This window comes from Pygocentrus nattereri, chromosome 18 (genome assembly GCF_015220715.1).
Source record: "Pygocentrus nattereri isolate fPygNat1 chromosome 18, fPygNat1.pri, whole genome shotgun sequence".
Taxonomy (NCBI): Eukaryota; Metazoa; Chordata; class Actinopteri; order Characiformes; family Serrasalmidae; genus Pygocentrus; species Pygocentrus nattereri.
The window spans coordinates 12,453,043-12,468,054 of NC_051228.1; the positions used below are offsets into that span (position 1 = coordinate 12,453,043).

The 15,012-nt window shown below is 40.1% G+C and overlaps 1 protein-coding gene across 3 annotated transcripts in view; it reads left to right on the plus strand.

Moving 5' to 3' along the window:
- cltca (clathrin, heavy chain a (Hc)) overlaps positions 1 to 15,012 on the plus strand; it is a 58,296-nt gene that overhangs the window by 10,373 nt on the left and 32,911 nt on the right. For 2 of the 3 annotated variants that reach the window (XM_037547208.1, XM_017717466.2), the window contains exons 2-7: positions 1,996 to 2,203; positions 2,667 to 2,669; positions 7,965 to 8,233; positions 8,472 to 8,633; positions 10,496 to 10,609; positions 10,814 to 10,987. In XM_037547208.1, the coding sequence (XP_037403105.1) occupies positions 1,996 to 2,203; positions 2,667 to 2,669; positions 7,965 to 8,233; positions 8,472 to 8,633; positions 10,496 to 10,609; positions 10,814 to 10,987 (930 nt within the window). The remainder of the gene's footprint in view (positions 1 to 1,995; positions 2,204 to 2,666; positions 2,670 to 7,964; positions 8,234 to 8,471; positions 8,634 to 10,495; positions 10,610 to 10,813; positions 10,988 to 15,012) is intronic. The other variant, XM_017717467.2, reaches the window with a different exon arrangement.

Here is a 15,012-nt window from a genome sequence, read left to right on the forward strand (position 1 = left end):
CTGTCATTTTACGTGGCCTACCACTTTGTGGCTGCTGACGTTCCCATTCGTTTCCACTTTGTTATAAAACCACTGAGAGTTGACTGGAATATTTAGTAGCAAGGAGATTTCAGGACTGAACTACTTGCCTGGTACCACGCTGGTACCACGCTGGAATTCACTGACCTCCTGAGAGTGACCCATTCTTTCACAAATGTTTGTAGAAGCAGTCTGCAGGCCTTGGTGCTTGGTTTTATACACCTGTGGCCATGGAAATGATTGGAACACCTGAATTTGATTATTTGGATGGGTGAGTGAATACTTTTGGCAGTATAGTGTATAATGTAAAAACTATTTTTTGGCTAAATTCTGTTTTCTGTGAATGTAAGGATTTACCTCAAACATTTACACAGATTTTTTTTCTGTACTAAAAAATTAGAAGGCACTTATTGCAGCCGCTCACTGTTCAGAGATTTTGAAAGAAATGACCAAACAGTGTTATCAGAACAAGGCTGCTGCTTCAAAGAACAGTTAGAAGTCTAAAAGCAAAGTTTAAAGAATCTGAGGACACAAACCAAAGACATGACCTTGCACTTTTTACGGTGAGCTCTAACACATTCTGGGTGATGAGCCCAGCTGTCAACCATTGGAACTTGATCGCTCCTGTGTTGGTGGATAGATGAAAGTAAACCCTCTGGGAGCGACTGCCGTTCGTTCATATTCATAAGTGTTTACTTCTGGATGAGCACACTGCAACGTGAAGCAATTTTCTTTTGTGTATGCGGGTTGGTTTAGGATTGTGATCTTCAGACTAATGTCATGTACAGGTAACATTTAAAAGATATTGTCAAGAGCCAAACAAAAAAAAAAATCAGATTTGGACCACTTTTATGTAGCCATAAGTAACAGAAGTTGTTATGCTATCAAGAGGGAAGTTGTGAATTTAGTGACTGATATTTGGAAATATCTTCCTGTTTATTTAAAAAAATATTCTACAAAGAAATTCTGTTAAAGAATAAAATTCTTACTTCTTACTGAAATATTTAGTTTCATTTTACTTTTGCTCTTTGTTCTGGAAACAGCTATGCGTTGTTGATTTTACAAATAAGACATGTGGACTTCTGATTGGTACACAAAGGGAATGGTGAAATTAAACCTGTTTCCTGGTGCTTGGCTTGGCTTATTGGCTAACTTAACATTAGTTTACAGAGCAGGCTTCATACAAAACCATGTCACAGAGCTCAGTACAGATTTTATTCTGATTAACTAGTGTCATGTTGTGTCCATTGGTGTACACAATCAAAAGTAATGTCTAAGGATGTTTTCACACCTAAAAGTCCGGACCAAGGTCTAAACCAAGGTTCATGTTTTTGTTACATTGTTTACAGTGCATGTACCCTAAATAGCAAAGGTCAAGTGATTGGTGACAAACTCAAAACTGGACCTGTTCTGTGATATTTGGACTGATGTTGACATGAGCTTGCTTAGTTAGCAGGCCAAATATGCTACAAACCATAGCACAGGCTTGGTTCTAGCTGAGTGATGCTAAAATGACACTTGTTTAAAGGACATGTAAAGTGCAAAGTCGATTGACTGTCTGTTGTTATAGCGAAAGCTGAAATCACACATTCTGTGGTGTGGGTATAGCTCACATAAGCCATAATGCTTAGTTTTTCTGACTTGGTTTCCCCCTTTTTATTAGTGCCAACCATCAGAGAGCTCCCACACCACCATGAGTGAGCCTCTCTGAAATATAAATGGGTGGAATGTGTTTATTTGGGCATTCAGGCATGGAATAAAAATTTTACTTGCCATAATTTTGAAATACTGCCATCAGTTTTTTGGCTGTTTGTTCACTTTACGTGAGTTGGCAGAGTGGGAAAGATGCAGTCATTACATTGTGAGAAGTGTAGCTAGCTGGTGGAATTGCTAAACAGCTGTACTGGAGAGAAAAACGGGGGTATAAAAAAAGTGTTTGCCTATTGTAATGACAATTTTTTTTTTCTTTTTAAACAGCTCCAGAACTTGGGCATCAACCCAGCCAACATTGGGTTCAGCACCCTCACGATGGAGTCCGATAAATTCATCTGTGTCCGGGAAAAGGTTGGAGAGCAGGCACAGGTGGTGATTATCGACATGGCTGACCCAAATAGCCCTATCCGTCGGCCCATCTCTGCAGACAGCGCCATCATGAATCCAGCCAGCAAAGTCATTGCCCTCAAAGGTACAAGTTGATTTTTTTTTTTTTTTTTTTTTTGGTGTGCTTTAAATGTTACTGGATGATTTCATAGACGTAGAAATGTGCAGATAGAAAAAGAGAATTTTTATGCGTGGTGATTGCTTTACCTATATTCTAAACAATAAATAAATTCTTGTATTTGGTATGACATTGTTTCATTTTTTTATTCTTGCTGAGTCTCATCCATGCTTGTGTATGTAGTAGTTATTTTTATTTATTTATTTATTTAATTTTATCCCCATGCCATTTGTGGACTGATATTTTACAGTATTTGGCTACAATTAGTCTAGCTACACTTGGCTAAAAATGAATAGCTGATTTTTTGAATAGCTGAGGTTTTTTTGTCCTGCAGCCATAATTGCTTTGTCTGTTTGTTTTTGTCTTGTTTTTGTTTGTTCTTTTTTATTTTATTTTATTTTTTTATTACTGCTTTCTTATGTGTATGCAGACGGTGAGTCAATATTTAAGTACTATGTCTTGTGGAAGTTACTATCCTGTTTTTGAAATGGGAAATTGTTGATTTTCTACTATTCATGCATACATTTCGATTTTCAAAGCATTTTAGGTTACATACAATGTTTGTCAGATCTGTTGTGCAGACAAGTATGTTCATGTAGAATTAAGTCTCAGCTCATATGTTATTTGCTGTTAGTTTTTAAAATTACATTTCAGTTTAATAGTTTTACATAAATCTTTTTTGGCTGAAATTCGAAAATATTACACAATACACACAAGAATTGGACAAGAAAATGTGAGCGTTTCCATGTACTTTATAATCTGCTAACTGCAGATAATCGGATTCATTTAACTTGTTTATATGCACTTGGGTAATCACACAAGGGGAAAACTCAGGATCTGTATGAGTCAGGCAGTTTTTAAAACAGCAACCACTTTTACCACGAAATAATGTCATCTAGGGCTGTAACAAACAACTAATTTGGTAGTCTAATAATCTCTGTGCTTTCTGCTGTCTGTCTATACTTCGGTGCAACTAAATTTTACAATAACAGATCTGATAACTGACGGAGCAGATGACAAAGTGGTGAACGTTTGTGGCAGGCTTGCTCTGTTTGAACAGTTAAATTTGAACGATTTTGAAACATTTAATTACAGCGGTAACCCTTTGTCCAGCTGCCCTGTATGTTTGTGTAGAGCTACCTCCTTAAACCGTTAGCGAATAGAGCTAAATGTTTGCGGAGAACAGAGACCTGTTTGTAATCGCTCTCCTGCGTTCGCCGAATTTTAACACACCGGCCTCGACGTGAAGGCAACGATGTAGTGATTAAAACTGTAAGCGTTATCTGGAAAGTGAACAGGCTCGCATATCAGGGGGCTCTCTCGGCAGTCATTGTTGGCGCCCGGTGCCTGCCACATACCCCCAACACCCAACTCAGGCCTGGCAGGAGGGCGGAAGACCCAAATCGTCCCATGGGTATGGACGGCTTGGGTCTTCCGCCCTCCTGACCGGCGCTGGGTCTTTCCCCGTTCAGGTGCGGGGCTCAGGTCGGGTTCCCGGCCTGAGTTGGGTGTTGGGGATATGTGGCATGCACACTCCCCCTGGTCCGAGACGGCCGAGAGCCCCCTGTTATGCAGCGAGGCCTCCTGGCAGCCTACGTAGCGGCGCCAGCATCGCCCTCCTCCTCCCGCTGTCACTCCCGTGACTCATGTCCGTTGGGGAATCTCGGGCTTTGCGCTCCGCCCCCCCCTCCGCACACGGCTCTCTCCCTGGCATCCTCGGCGAGGTGCATCCCTGCTGAGTGCTCGGGCCCCGCCTTCTGCTACATTAGTTGCCAACCAATTTGGTAGTGGACTAAGTTGAATAATCGTTGCGCCCCTAATGCCATCTTTTGTTAAACATGTAATTGGTTTTAGTATCACTCCGAGTGGTTTTTTTTTTTTTTTTTTTTTTGGTTTGGGTTAAATGTTTGGGTTTTTGTTATTACCAGAGCAGTGGTCTGTTTTGACTCATGCGCATACTGAGAAGAACAAAATAATCAGAGTAAGGGTATAGATTGTCCGAAAATCCCAGTTACTGAGCTAAAATCCCACTCTCTTTGATGAATTGCTTAATCGGATTTCTAGGTCTTAATCCGATCTTTAAAAAAAATTGAAGTGTGTTGTTTACATGACCACTTGAATGATGTGATCATTGCCAAAATCTGATAATTGGATTAAGGGCATGTAAACGCACAAAGTGTTGTCACCCATGCTTGTTGTGTGACCTTCATTTTGTTCTCCAATTCTTGTTTTTGTTTAGTATACTGTAAAGAGAGATGTGCTTGACTGTGAAACACTCTTTGGCCTACTTGAACTAAACAGGATTTGACTTCCACACCCTTTACAGCGTGAATGCGCACATTACATTGATTTCCTAAATCATGCAATTTATACAGTATCAGTTTGGCTGGTTTAATGCATTGTCTGTTTGTTTTTTCTCTTTTCTTTAATTGAAATTTTAATTTTACAAATTTGTATCGCTTGCCATTTTAAAACCTGTCCCTCACCTTCAGAGTTTTTTCTGTCTGGCCTAGCATAAAAATGTGCCTTTGAATGTAGTTATATATAGGTAAAGGGAATTGTATGGTTTTGTGGTTCCTGTAGTTGTCTATAGTTCTGATGACATGACATAGGGCTGTTTGTTTCAAGAGTAGAGCTTAGTAAATATTTCTTTGGTTTTTGTTCTAGTCGGTGTTCATCTAGAAACAGATTTATTTTGTTAATTTTAATTCCATGGACTTTCCTTTAGTCTCTGCGTCAGATGGCAAGATATAAATACTGAAGATATTTAAAATAAAATAAACTAGGGATGCATTGATGCATACTTATACTGGTATTGTGTATCAGCCTGATACTGTGCTCACTTACTCAATTTTTAAAAAATGCACCAATATCGACATCCAGTACCACCTGATATTGTGTGACATACGCCTAGTGCTGCCATGCTAATGAAACGAGTCATGCTGACGGTGAACGAGGGTCTGCTCACACCACTGTTGCTGACGATGTGATAATTGGACACGTCACTTTAAACGTTCTGCCTTGGTATATTCCTGCTGGGTTAAAATTAAATTTAAATCTCTGTGCGCTTTTAGCTTGTTTTTAAAAACACACAATCACAGCCATATCCCCAGTGCAGGTGGGCACATGTAGGCAGCAAATGGAGGCAAAAAGGTCGACATTTGCTACCAAAGTGCATTTAAACTGACTTTATTCTATTACACTGAAAAAAAAAAAAAAGTTGTTAGTTTTGTGCTGTCAGTGTGCTGCAAAGACTGTAATGAGTAAAGGATTTGAACTATGACACACTTTATTTACAGCTGTACAGAAGAGTTTTTCTGATTTGTGACAACCCATTCTTTTCCACTTCTTGATTGGCTAGCAAATGCTTGATTGCTAGCATTATTTAAAACGAGATTTTAATAATTTAATTATTAAAGGTAATGCACACATTTATACTAACAAACTAAACGAAACACTTACTGGTCTGAAGAAAATGGTATCAATGCATCTCTAAAGGACACACTACTTTTATTGTCCTTGTGCAGAGGCAGCATGACATATTTAAACATCTATGGTCAAATGAATTAGGTGTTTTTATTCGTTTCTCTGGTGTGTAGCAAACCAGTGGATGATTATAATCTGGAATTTCTTGTTTGAACAAAGGGTGGTTGGCTTTATTCTGTTCAATCAGATCAGCAGGCTGTGCTGTTTGGTGGCAGGAGAAGAGGCCATGAATAAGTGCTCTTACGATAACCGCAACAGCTATAACAGCAGTATGAAATAAGATTACTTTTGATTTCATTGGTTATTTGTGGTTTGAGATGTTTCATTAGCCTGTTTCATGAGCCCCAGATTTAATCAGTGTGTTCTAGTGCAGATCTGCCCTTTGTACTTCATTTATGTTGACTTGAAATTACTTACTTGTTTATAAACCCCTTTAAAGCATTTACATGGTGTAAGGCCAGTTATGCCATGTGAGGGAGTTTGTAGTGCTAAAGTCATTAAACAGCATTTAGACGATATTGATTGTGTAGTCACCCTACCCAGCCCTGCAATACTTATGCTCTCTTTCCCTTTTCTCTGTGCTTGTTGAAGGCATGTCATGTGATCATCAGGTGATTACTGGAATCATATACTCACATGCCTAAAACATGTTAATCTGCTTCAGTCAGTGTGCCCAATCATGACTAAAATTCTTACAGTGAATGCTTCGGTTTACCACACTACACTGATTTATGATTTATTCAGGCCGCCTTCTGTTTTCAAGTGCAACTTTTTGCCACTTATCCGAAGACGTGCACTCTTGTGACTCTTTAACCATTTTTGTATGTTTGATAATAGGCCTGTCATATTTGTGTAATTGTAGTACTGGTACTATTAAAGTGTAAGCCTGAAGTGGCCAAATTGGAAATCTTTCCTAGCTGTGCAAACTTATTAGACCCTAGCTGACACCAGAAACGGCTAGAACTCAAATGTTATTCACTGCTGGACTTCCCTAAAAAAGTTTGTCTGCTTTCTTTAATTTACATGTATTTGCATTAACCCACTGGATAATTGTTAAAGCTAACAACTGATGTAATTGCAGTTAGTAATGGTGTTGTTGAGCGCTAGAGGCAAGTACGAGCCAAGACAGAAACGTGGGCACACAGAGACCGAATTTAGACCATGAGTAGATTTTTTTTTTTTTTTTTTTTTTTTTGTGAGAATATAAAATTTTATTATTTTGTAGTTCATTGTACATTCAATGTCATTCCTTGTACATCAAAATACATAACATTTATGTAATATAAGGTTTGTGAATCATAACCTTTACATATAGACTCCAAAATCTAAATATTTGTAATAACCTAAAAATATTATTTACTGTTAGTCATTTGTCACTTCTTCTCTAAAACTTATTCAGAAGTATAAAGCACACAATATACCCACATATCTCAATAATACCTGGTTAATCCATCATGATAAGATCAATTAAATCCTCATTCCTTTTATTTAAACATATAAAGTAAGGAGCATCTTGTTTCGTTTTGAGATTTTGTTGATATTTGATAACGATTGGGGAAAAAAAATTCAGTTTCCAGTTACTGCAGAATGACCATTGCATTGCTGACCAGTCTTAAGATCAATTTCCGAGTTCATCTTGACAGTCTAAAGAATATCGAGACTCAAACTGCTGATTTACTTGTGCATATACTCACGATTAGGCAATTATGTAATAATAATGACAGGCCTATTTGAAAATAGTCAATTCATATGGTTAAAAGTCTTAATTCATTACTTGTGTATAAATGCTTGTGTGCCTCTTTATGTAGTCTATTGGAACTGATACAGGTGAGTGGATTAAATTGACTATTTCCCTTCGTTTAACACGAGTTAAATGCAACCCAGCCCTGTGAGTCAAACTGTGGTTGTTATGATGAAATCAGTAATCTGTGTTGATCTAACTGTAGATTTCATCCAGTCTTCCGTGACATCCTTGTTCTATTCCTGCAAAATATGTATTCAGTTTTATCTGTTGCCCTCTATACACTGCTCTTTCTTTTCGTTCTTTGCCTTGTCTCTATCTTAACTGCTGGAAGTTCTTCTCAGTCATGGTGCGCTTGCCTGATGCCATGGCTATCAATTTTTCTACCTTAATTTGTTGATAATCATTGGTGTAATTTCAAAGTGATATTTGTGGTATTATCTGCTGTTAAGTCTATCAGAGCCCCTTCAACTCTTGTGTGTCCTATTTACCCCATTATAGCTGCCAAAACTCTTCAGATTTTTAACATCGAGATGAAGAGTAAGATGAAGGCCCACACTATGACTGATGATGTCACCTTCTGGAAGTGGATCTCCCTCAACACGGTTGCTCTAGTGACTGATAACGCCGTCTACCATTGGAGCATGGAGGGAGACTCGCAGCCAGTCAAAGTCTTTGATCGCCACTCCAGTCTGGCAGGCTGCCAAATTATCAACTACCGCACTGACGCCAAGCAGAAATGGCTCCTCCTTATTGGCATCTCAGCTCAGGTGTCTTAATCAACCATGCTGTAGTTTTCTTCATCCTATTTGAGTTTAGTTACTAAATCCAGATGTTATTGCATACAAAATTTACTACTGTGTGTCAAATGCTTTAACTCTTGTGGTATACAAGTTTATGTCTTAAGAGACATACCAGTGTGGCTATTTAAAGCTGAACTATTAGATTTGCCACAGTCTAGGTTGTTTAAATACATTTGGGCTTATTTGTCTTTGCTTTTTGTTGCAGCAAAACAGAGTTGTAGGGGCGATGCAGCTGTACTCTGTCGACAGGAAGGTGTCTCAGCCTATTGAGGGCCATGCTGCCAGCTTTGCTCAGTTCAAAATGGAAGGAAACTCTGAAGAGTCAACTCTGTTCTGCTTTGCTGTCCGGGGCCAGGCTGGAGGAAAGGCATGTCTGCACATACCTAGTGTCAGATTATGACTTATTTTAATCATGAACTTAGTTTATTATTGTGGCTTGTGTGGGGGAAAAAAATAAAAAATATTAATGAAAATTACATAGCATTTATAGCACTTATAAATATTTGTACCCTGTATTATTTTGAACATGTACTGTGAGGTTTCAAGTTAATTAAGTACTGTTGTCATCATATCTTCATCAGTATAATGTATGGGTGTCACAACATGCATGTGAATTACATGCTGTGAATTGAACTCAGGTAGATTTTATGCCGTAAATGCTTTTGCAAATGGTTCCTATCATTCTGTTTAACACAGCCTATTATATTTGTGTGTTAAAGAAACTCAAACATGCAGCTCTCAGAACTGTAAAAAAATGGGTAGTTAGCCTACCTTGGCTTGTTGGTTAGCCAAACTGTTTGAAATGTTGAGGCTCAACTGTTGCGTACAGTATTGGTGGACAGAGTGATGAACAGAGTAGTAGACCGAATGGTGACTGTTAGCCTTATTCAGTTTTGAGCATCAAATACCTAATTGAAGTGAAGAAATCACCCAAATACATCAGTTACCAGAGTGGAGAGAGAATGCAAAGCTATGGTTAGCCAGCTTCTTATTTGAATTTTTCTTTTCACCTGGAGCACCTGTTGAAGCCAACTTCAGCCTCATGGCTAAAGAAAACAAGTCTCAGCAGCTGCTTCTCCCACCCACAGGATTTAAGCAGCAGCTAAGCTAAGTACTCACTCTGCAGGGATGTTTGGGGCAGTCGGGGGCTGGAGGGTAGGGGACTGGCTCAGTGACCGGAAGGTTGCCGGTTCGATCCCCAGCCGACAGTCCATGGCTGAGGTTTCCTTGAGCAAGACACCTAAGCCCCAATTGCTCCCCGGGTGCCATGGATAGGGCTGCCCTCCGCTCTGGGCAAGTGTGCTCGCTGCCAGAGGTGGACGAAGTACACAAATCATGTACTTGAGTTAAAGTAGAAATACTCAAGGTAAAATACTACTCCAGTAAAAGTAGAAGTCCTTACTCTAGACCTCAACTTGAGGAAAAGTACAAAAAAGTACAAAAAGAAACATGCCAGTCACAACTGCATATGTGTACATATTTCTATATTGTGGTCTATTTACACAAAGTTAGGTTAATTCCTTGATTTAGGTAAACGTATGTGCTCCCAAATTTTAATGCTGCTGCGCTGACATTGAAATGTGTGCTGCACTGGGTTGGTATGACCAACAGGTCAAAACAAGCTCAGGACAAAGTGACCGCTGTGCACTGTTTAGTGCTCTAGCTTTGCATTTCTTTTGTTTTGACATGTTGTTTTTATACACACAAAAACCAAAAGGAACGACATCTTTCTCAAAATGTAGTGGAGTAAAAGTAAGATATTTGAGTTTGAAATGTAGTGGAGTGAAAGTAAAAAGTTGCCCAAAATGGAAAAACTTAAGTAAAGTACAGATACACGAAAAAACTACTTAAGGACAGTAACGAATTACATTTACTTAGTTACTGTCCACCACTGCTCGCTGCCCCCTAGAGTGTGTGTGCTCACTAGTGTGTATGTGGCATTTCACTTCACGGGTGGGTTAAATGCGGAGGTGAAATTTCCCTCTTTGTGGGATTTAAAAAGTGTCACTTAAATCAAGATTACTTAAATAGCTATGGAGTTGCACCTCTATTCAGTTGTAGAGTTGTCCTCTGTTCGGTTATGGACTTAGCAGTTTGCAGGGAGTGAATCAGTTAGAAAATTTAATTGCGCTCATCACAACAAGATCAAGATATACACTATAAGGCCGATACATACTTGCTCCTAAGATGCAGAATGAGTAATGGTATTATGCTTTTGTTATATTATAGCTTCACATTATTGAAGTAGGAACTCCACCAACTGGTAATCAACCCTTTCCAAAGAAAGCTGTGGATGTATTCTTCCCTCCTGAAGCTCAGAATGACTTCCCAGTGGCGATGCAGGTATGTTTTGCCCAATGCTTTGCTATTAAAGATCAAATTAGGTTTGTGAGGTTTCAGCGTATTATCACACAAAGTAAAGGTTATTAGTATTGGTCTGTGTTAGACCTATATTTCTCCACAAATGTACTTATCTAGGGCAAACAAGCAGTTGCAATTTAGTTTAAGAAAAAAAAATTAAATGTGATGTTCTGTTGTTTTAAACAGATCAGCCCCAAACAGGATGTTGTGTTCCTCATCACCAAATATGGTTACATCCACCTGTATGACCTGGAGACCGGGACCTGCATCTACATGAACAGAATCAGCGGGGAGACCATTTTTGTTACAGCACCTCATGAGGCCACTTCTGGAATCATTGGCGTCAACAGGAAAGGACAGGTATGCATTTGACCTCATTAATCGAGTACATTTGTAAGACCCCTGCTAGTATTCATATTCCTCTTTCTGATGAATCTGTACAGAGGATTTCATTGGTGTTTACATTGCACTGGTTAATTTGGAGGTTGTAGCTTAGATGGGATTTGACAAAGCTGTAAATGATGGGGTTAGCTTTAAGTGTAGGTGCTTCTTGATGTCTCCTTCATATGACAGAGTTGTAAAAGGGAGATAAATTGGAGATGAAAACTTAAACAAGGCCCCTTATGGGAATGCCTCTAATGGAGCTCTGTGCATTGTCTGTACTTGTTTGTGGTAAAATGGCGCTCTTTGGTTTATCTGTATGAATTTTCCTATCCAGTGTATCTTTGGTTGTATGAAATGGGTTGCCATTTACTGGTCCCATAGACCATTGCAATGTAGATAACATATTCAGCCTCTCTGACTTCTGTTATCTCTCTCAGGAGAGACTTGAGATCCAGTGGCTCTCACAGTTGATTACCCATAAGATGCCATATTTAATATATTTAATATTAAGCCCTATTTAAGATAATTTTACCTGTGTAGATACTATAACTTAAGTGTTTACAGACATGACGCAGTGTAAGTCGATACTGCAAGCTCTGTATTTTTACTAGTCTGGTGTGTAATTATTAAAGAGTGAATAACTAGTCCAGTCAACCTAACGTAATAATGAAATCTAATCGATGTCATTCATTGTACTTGTTATTGAGAGTAGCACCTGTTGGGGTAGGTGAACTAATTATATTTTATCATAAATTATATCACAATACTTTTTCTAAGCAAGTTGTGCATATTATCAGTATCTAAAGCACAATGATCAACAGTAATTAGCCTGTATAATTGGATTTGGTGCAGCGTATTATGTGAAATGATAGATGGATAGATAGATATAGATAGATAGATAGATAGATACGTATGTATATACGTACATGTATGTGTGTGTTAGTTTCAACTTAGCAAAAAACTAAATATTGTGATGCATATTGTGTATTGTGAGAGCACCTGCTAATGTGCACCTTAGGCCTGACCAGTTTTGTGGCTGATACCGATTTAGAAGTCCAGTAGTAGCTAGGAAAAGCTGTGGTTAAACAGTGTGTAGCTTACAGGTATGTCTGACGGTTCTCAATTTTGACATTTAAAAAAAAAAAAAAAAAAAAAAAAAAAATCAATACCTGTAATTCTTTGTGATTCTGATGTATGTTATAAATGTTTTTATAATATAATATAAATATTTATAAATGTGTCTCCCCCCCCCCCCCCCCCCCCCCCCCCCCCCCATCATCTCTATCAATTTTGCCATGGTCTTCCCTCTTACGCAGACTGAGCTCAGAGGAACAAGGCTGTATTACTGTTACAGCAGTCAATGGAGACTTGGTCAGGAAAACTAGGCATGAAATGCGCTTCACCTTTCACTAATACATCAGTATGCCGTTGATGGAGATAATAAGATGGTCGGTTTCTCAGTTGAAGAAGTGGCTGCCTTTGCAACTTCCCTACCTCCTGAGTGCTGTTTATAGACAGTCATAGCATGACCAGGCTGAGACATAAATAATTCAGCGAGTGACAAAAAAAAACCCAAAAAAAAACACACAGGGAGAGAGAGAGAGAGAGACACACAGGGAGAGAGGGAGAGAGGGAGAGAGAGAGAGAGAGACACACAGAGAGAGAGAGAGAGAGAGAGAGAGAGAGAGAGACACACAGGGAGAGAGAGAGAGAGAGAGAGAGAGACACACAGGGAGAGAGAGAGAGAGACACACAGGGAGAGAGAGAGAGAGAGACACACAGGGAGAGAGAGAGAGAGAGACACACAGGGAGAGAGAGAGAGAGACACAGGGAGAGAGAGAGAGAGAGACACACAGGGAGAGAGAGAGACACACAGGGAGAGAGAGAGAGACACACAGGGAGAGAGAGAGAGACACACAGGGAGAGAGAGAGACACACACAGGGAGAGAGAGAGAGAGAGAGAGACACACACAGGGAGAGAGAGAGAGAGAGAGAGAGAGACACACAGGGAGAGAGAGAGACACACAGGGAGAGAGAGAGTCACACAGGGAGAGAGAGAGACACACAGGGAGAGAGAGAGTCACACAGAGAGAGACACAGGGAGAGGGAGAGCGAGAGAAAGACACACACACAGGGAGAGTCCTGTTACCCTGCTCAATAATACAAACGTTCTGTCTGGGACTACAAGCCACCCTACTCATGACAGCAGCAACAATGCTCTGGGCACTGTTAATAGATGTGAGTGGTAACGTTGAATTCAAAGCCTCTCTCACACATTTTTGTGTGATGTGACTGTGTGCGGAATTAAATAATTATATTTGTCTGTCTCCAAGCTGTATTTAGTTAAGCGGACTATTAGATTAATTACTGTTTTGGCCCAGGTAGGATAATCTAGTTACGATGTATAAGGCTTATGGTTGCAAATCTGTCGGACTAAGCTTGTGACATGAAATAGCCTTTTCATTTTGATAACATGTTTCTAGTACTGTGCAAAAGTCAGTGAACACTTCATTTATTTACTTTTCAGTCACAATGGCAATTGAGTAGAAGTTGTTTTTGGATATTTCTGAGGAGGTTAGATATATCATAAAGAAAAGAAAAGCCAAGGGAAAGTAGAGATTCCAAACCTGAAGGTCAGAATTTATTTAAAGATATGATGAAAATAGGACTCCAATGACTAATGCAAGACCTGATAGACCTGCAAAACTGTCAACATTAGATAAATAATCCTGAAAGATTTTGTCTTTCAGAGAGGAGAAAATCAGGCTTCATACCTGAAAAAAGTCCACAGATGTTTTGGTGCATCTTTTCACTTTGAGAAAATGACTTGGCGGTCTGAACAATTGAAAAAAGGAAATGGACAAAAATAAGAACAATTACAAATCAAACACATGAGCTGCTGAGTGGAGTTCTGAGAGGAAATTAAATAAACGAAGGGTGGACTTTCGCACAGTACTTTGTTACCTCTGATTGCAGTCTTTCATGCTCTGGGATGTGCTTTCCTGCGTGTGTCTGTCCAGTATTGACTTTTCTGTTTATTTCTTGCCTGTTCCTTATTTCAGTCACCCATTCACTCTTTCTGATCCATTCTTCTTTTAGTTGTCTGCATTTTCTTCTATTCTTTTTGCATTTTTCTTTTCTCCATCTGTAACTCAGTGAGCTATGAAATTCAGGTTCCAGGTTGCTGCGTTTGCACTCGCAAACACGGTGACCTTGAGAAAAAGGAATCCCTTTAAATAACTGCAGCTGAGGGAGAGAGACAGCGAGAAAGAAGGGGTGAGAGAGAGAGAGAGAGAGACGGACACAGGGAGAGAGAGAGAGACGGACACAGGGAGAGAGAGAGAGACGGACACAGGGAGAGAGAGAGAGACGGACACAGGGAGAGAGAGAGAGACGGACACAGGGAGAGAGAGAGAGACGGACACAGGGGGAGAGAGAGAGACGGACACAGGGGGAGAGAGAGAGAGACGGACACAGGGAGGGAGAGAGAGACGGACACAGGGAGGGAGAGAGAGACGGACACAGGGAGGGAGAGAGAGACGGACACAGGGAGGGAGAGAGAGACGGACACAGGGAGGGAGAGAGAGACGGACACAGGGAGAGAGAGAGAGAGAGACACAGGGGGAGAGAAAGACACGGGGGGAGAGAGAGAGAGAGAGAGAGAGAGACACAGGGGGAGAGAGAGAGAGACACAGGGAGAGAGAGAGACACAGGGAGAGAGAGAGACACAGAGAGAGAGAGAGAGACACAGGGAGAGAGAGAGAGAGAGAGAGACACAGGGAGAGAGAGAGAGAGAGAGACACAGGGAGAGAGAGAGAGAGAGAGACACAGGGAGAGAGAGAGAGAGAGAGAGACACAGGGAGAGAGAGAGAGAGAGAGAGAGAGAGAGACAGGAAGAGAGAGAGACACAGGGAGAGAGAGAGAGACACAGGGAGAGAGAGAGAGACACAGGGGGGGGAGAGAGAGACACGGGGGGAGAGAGACAAAGGGGGAGAGAGAGA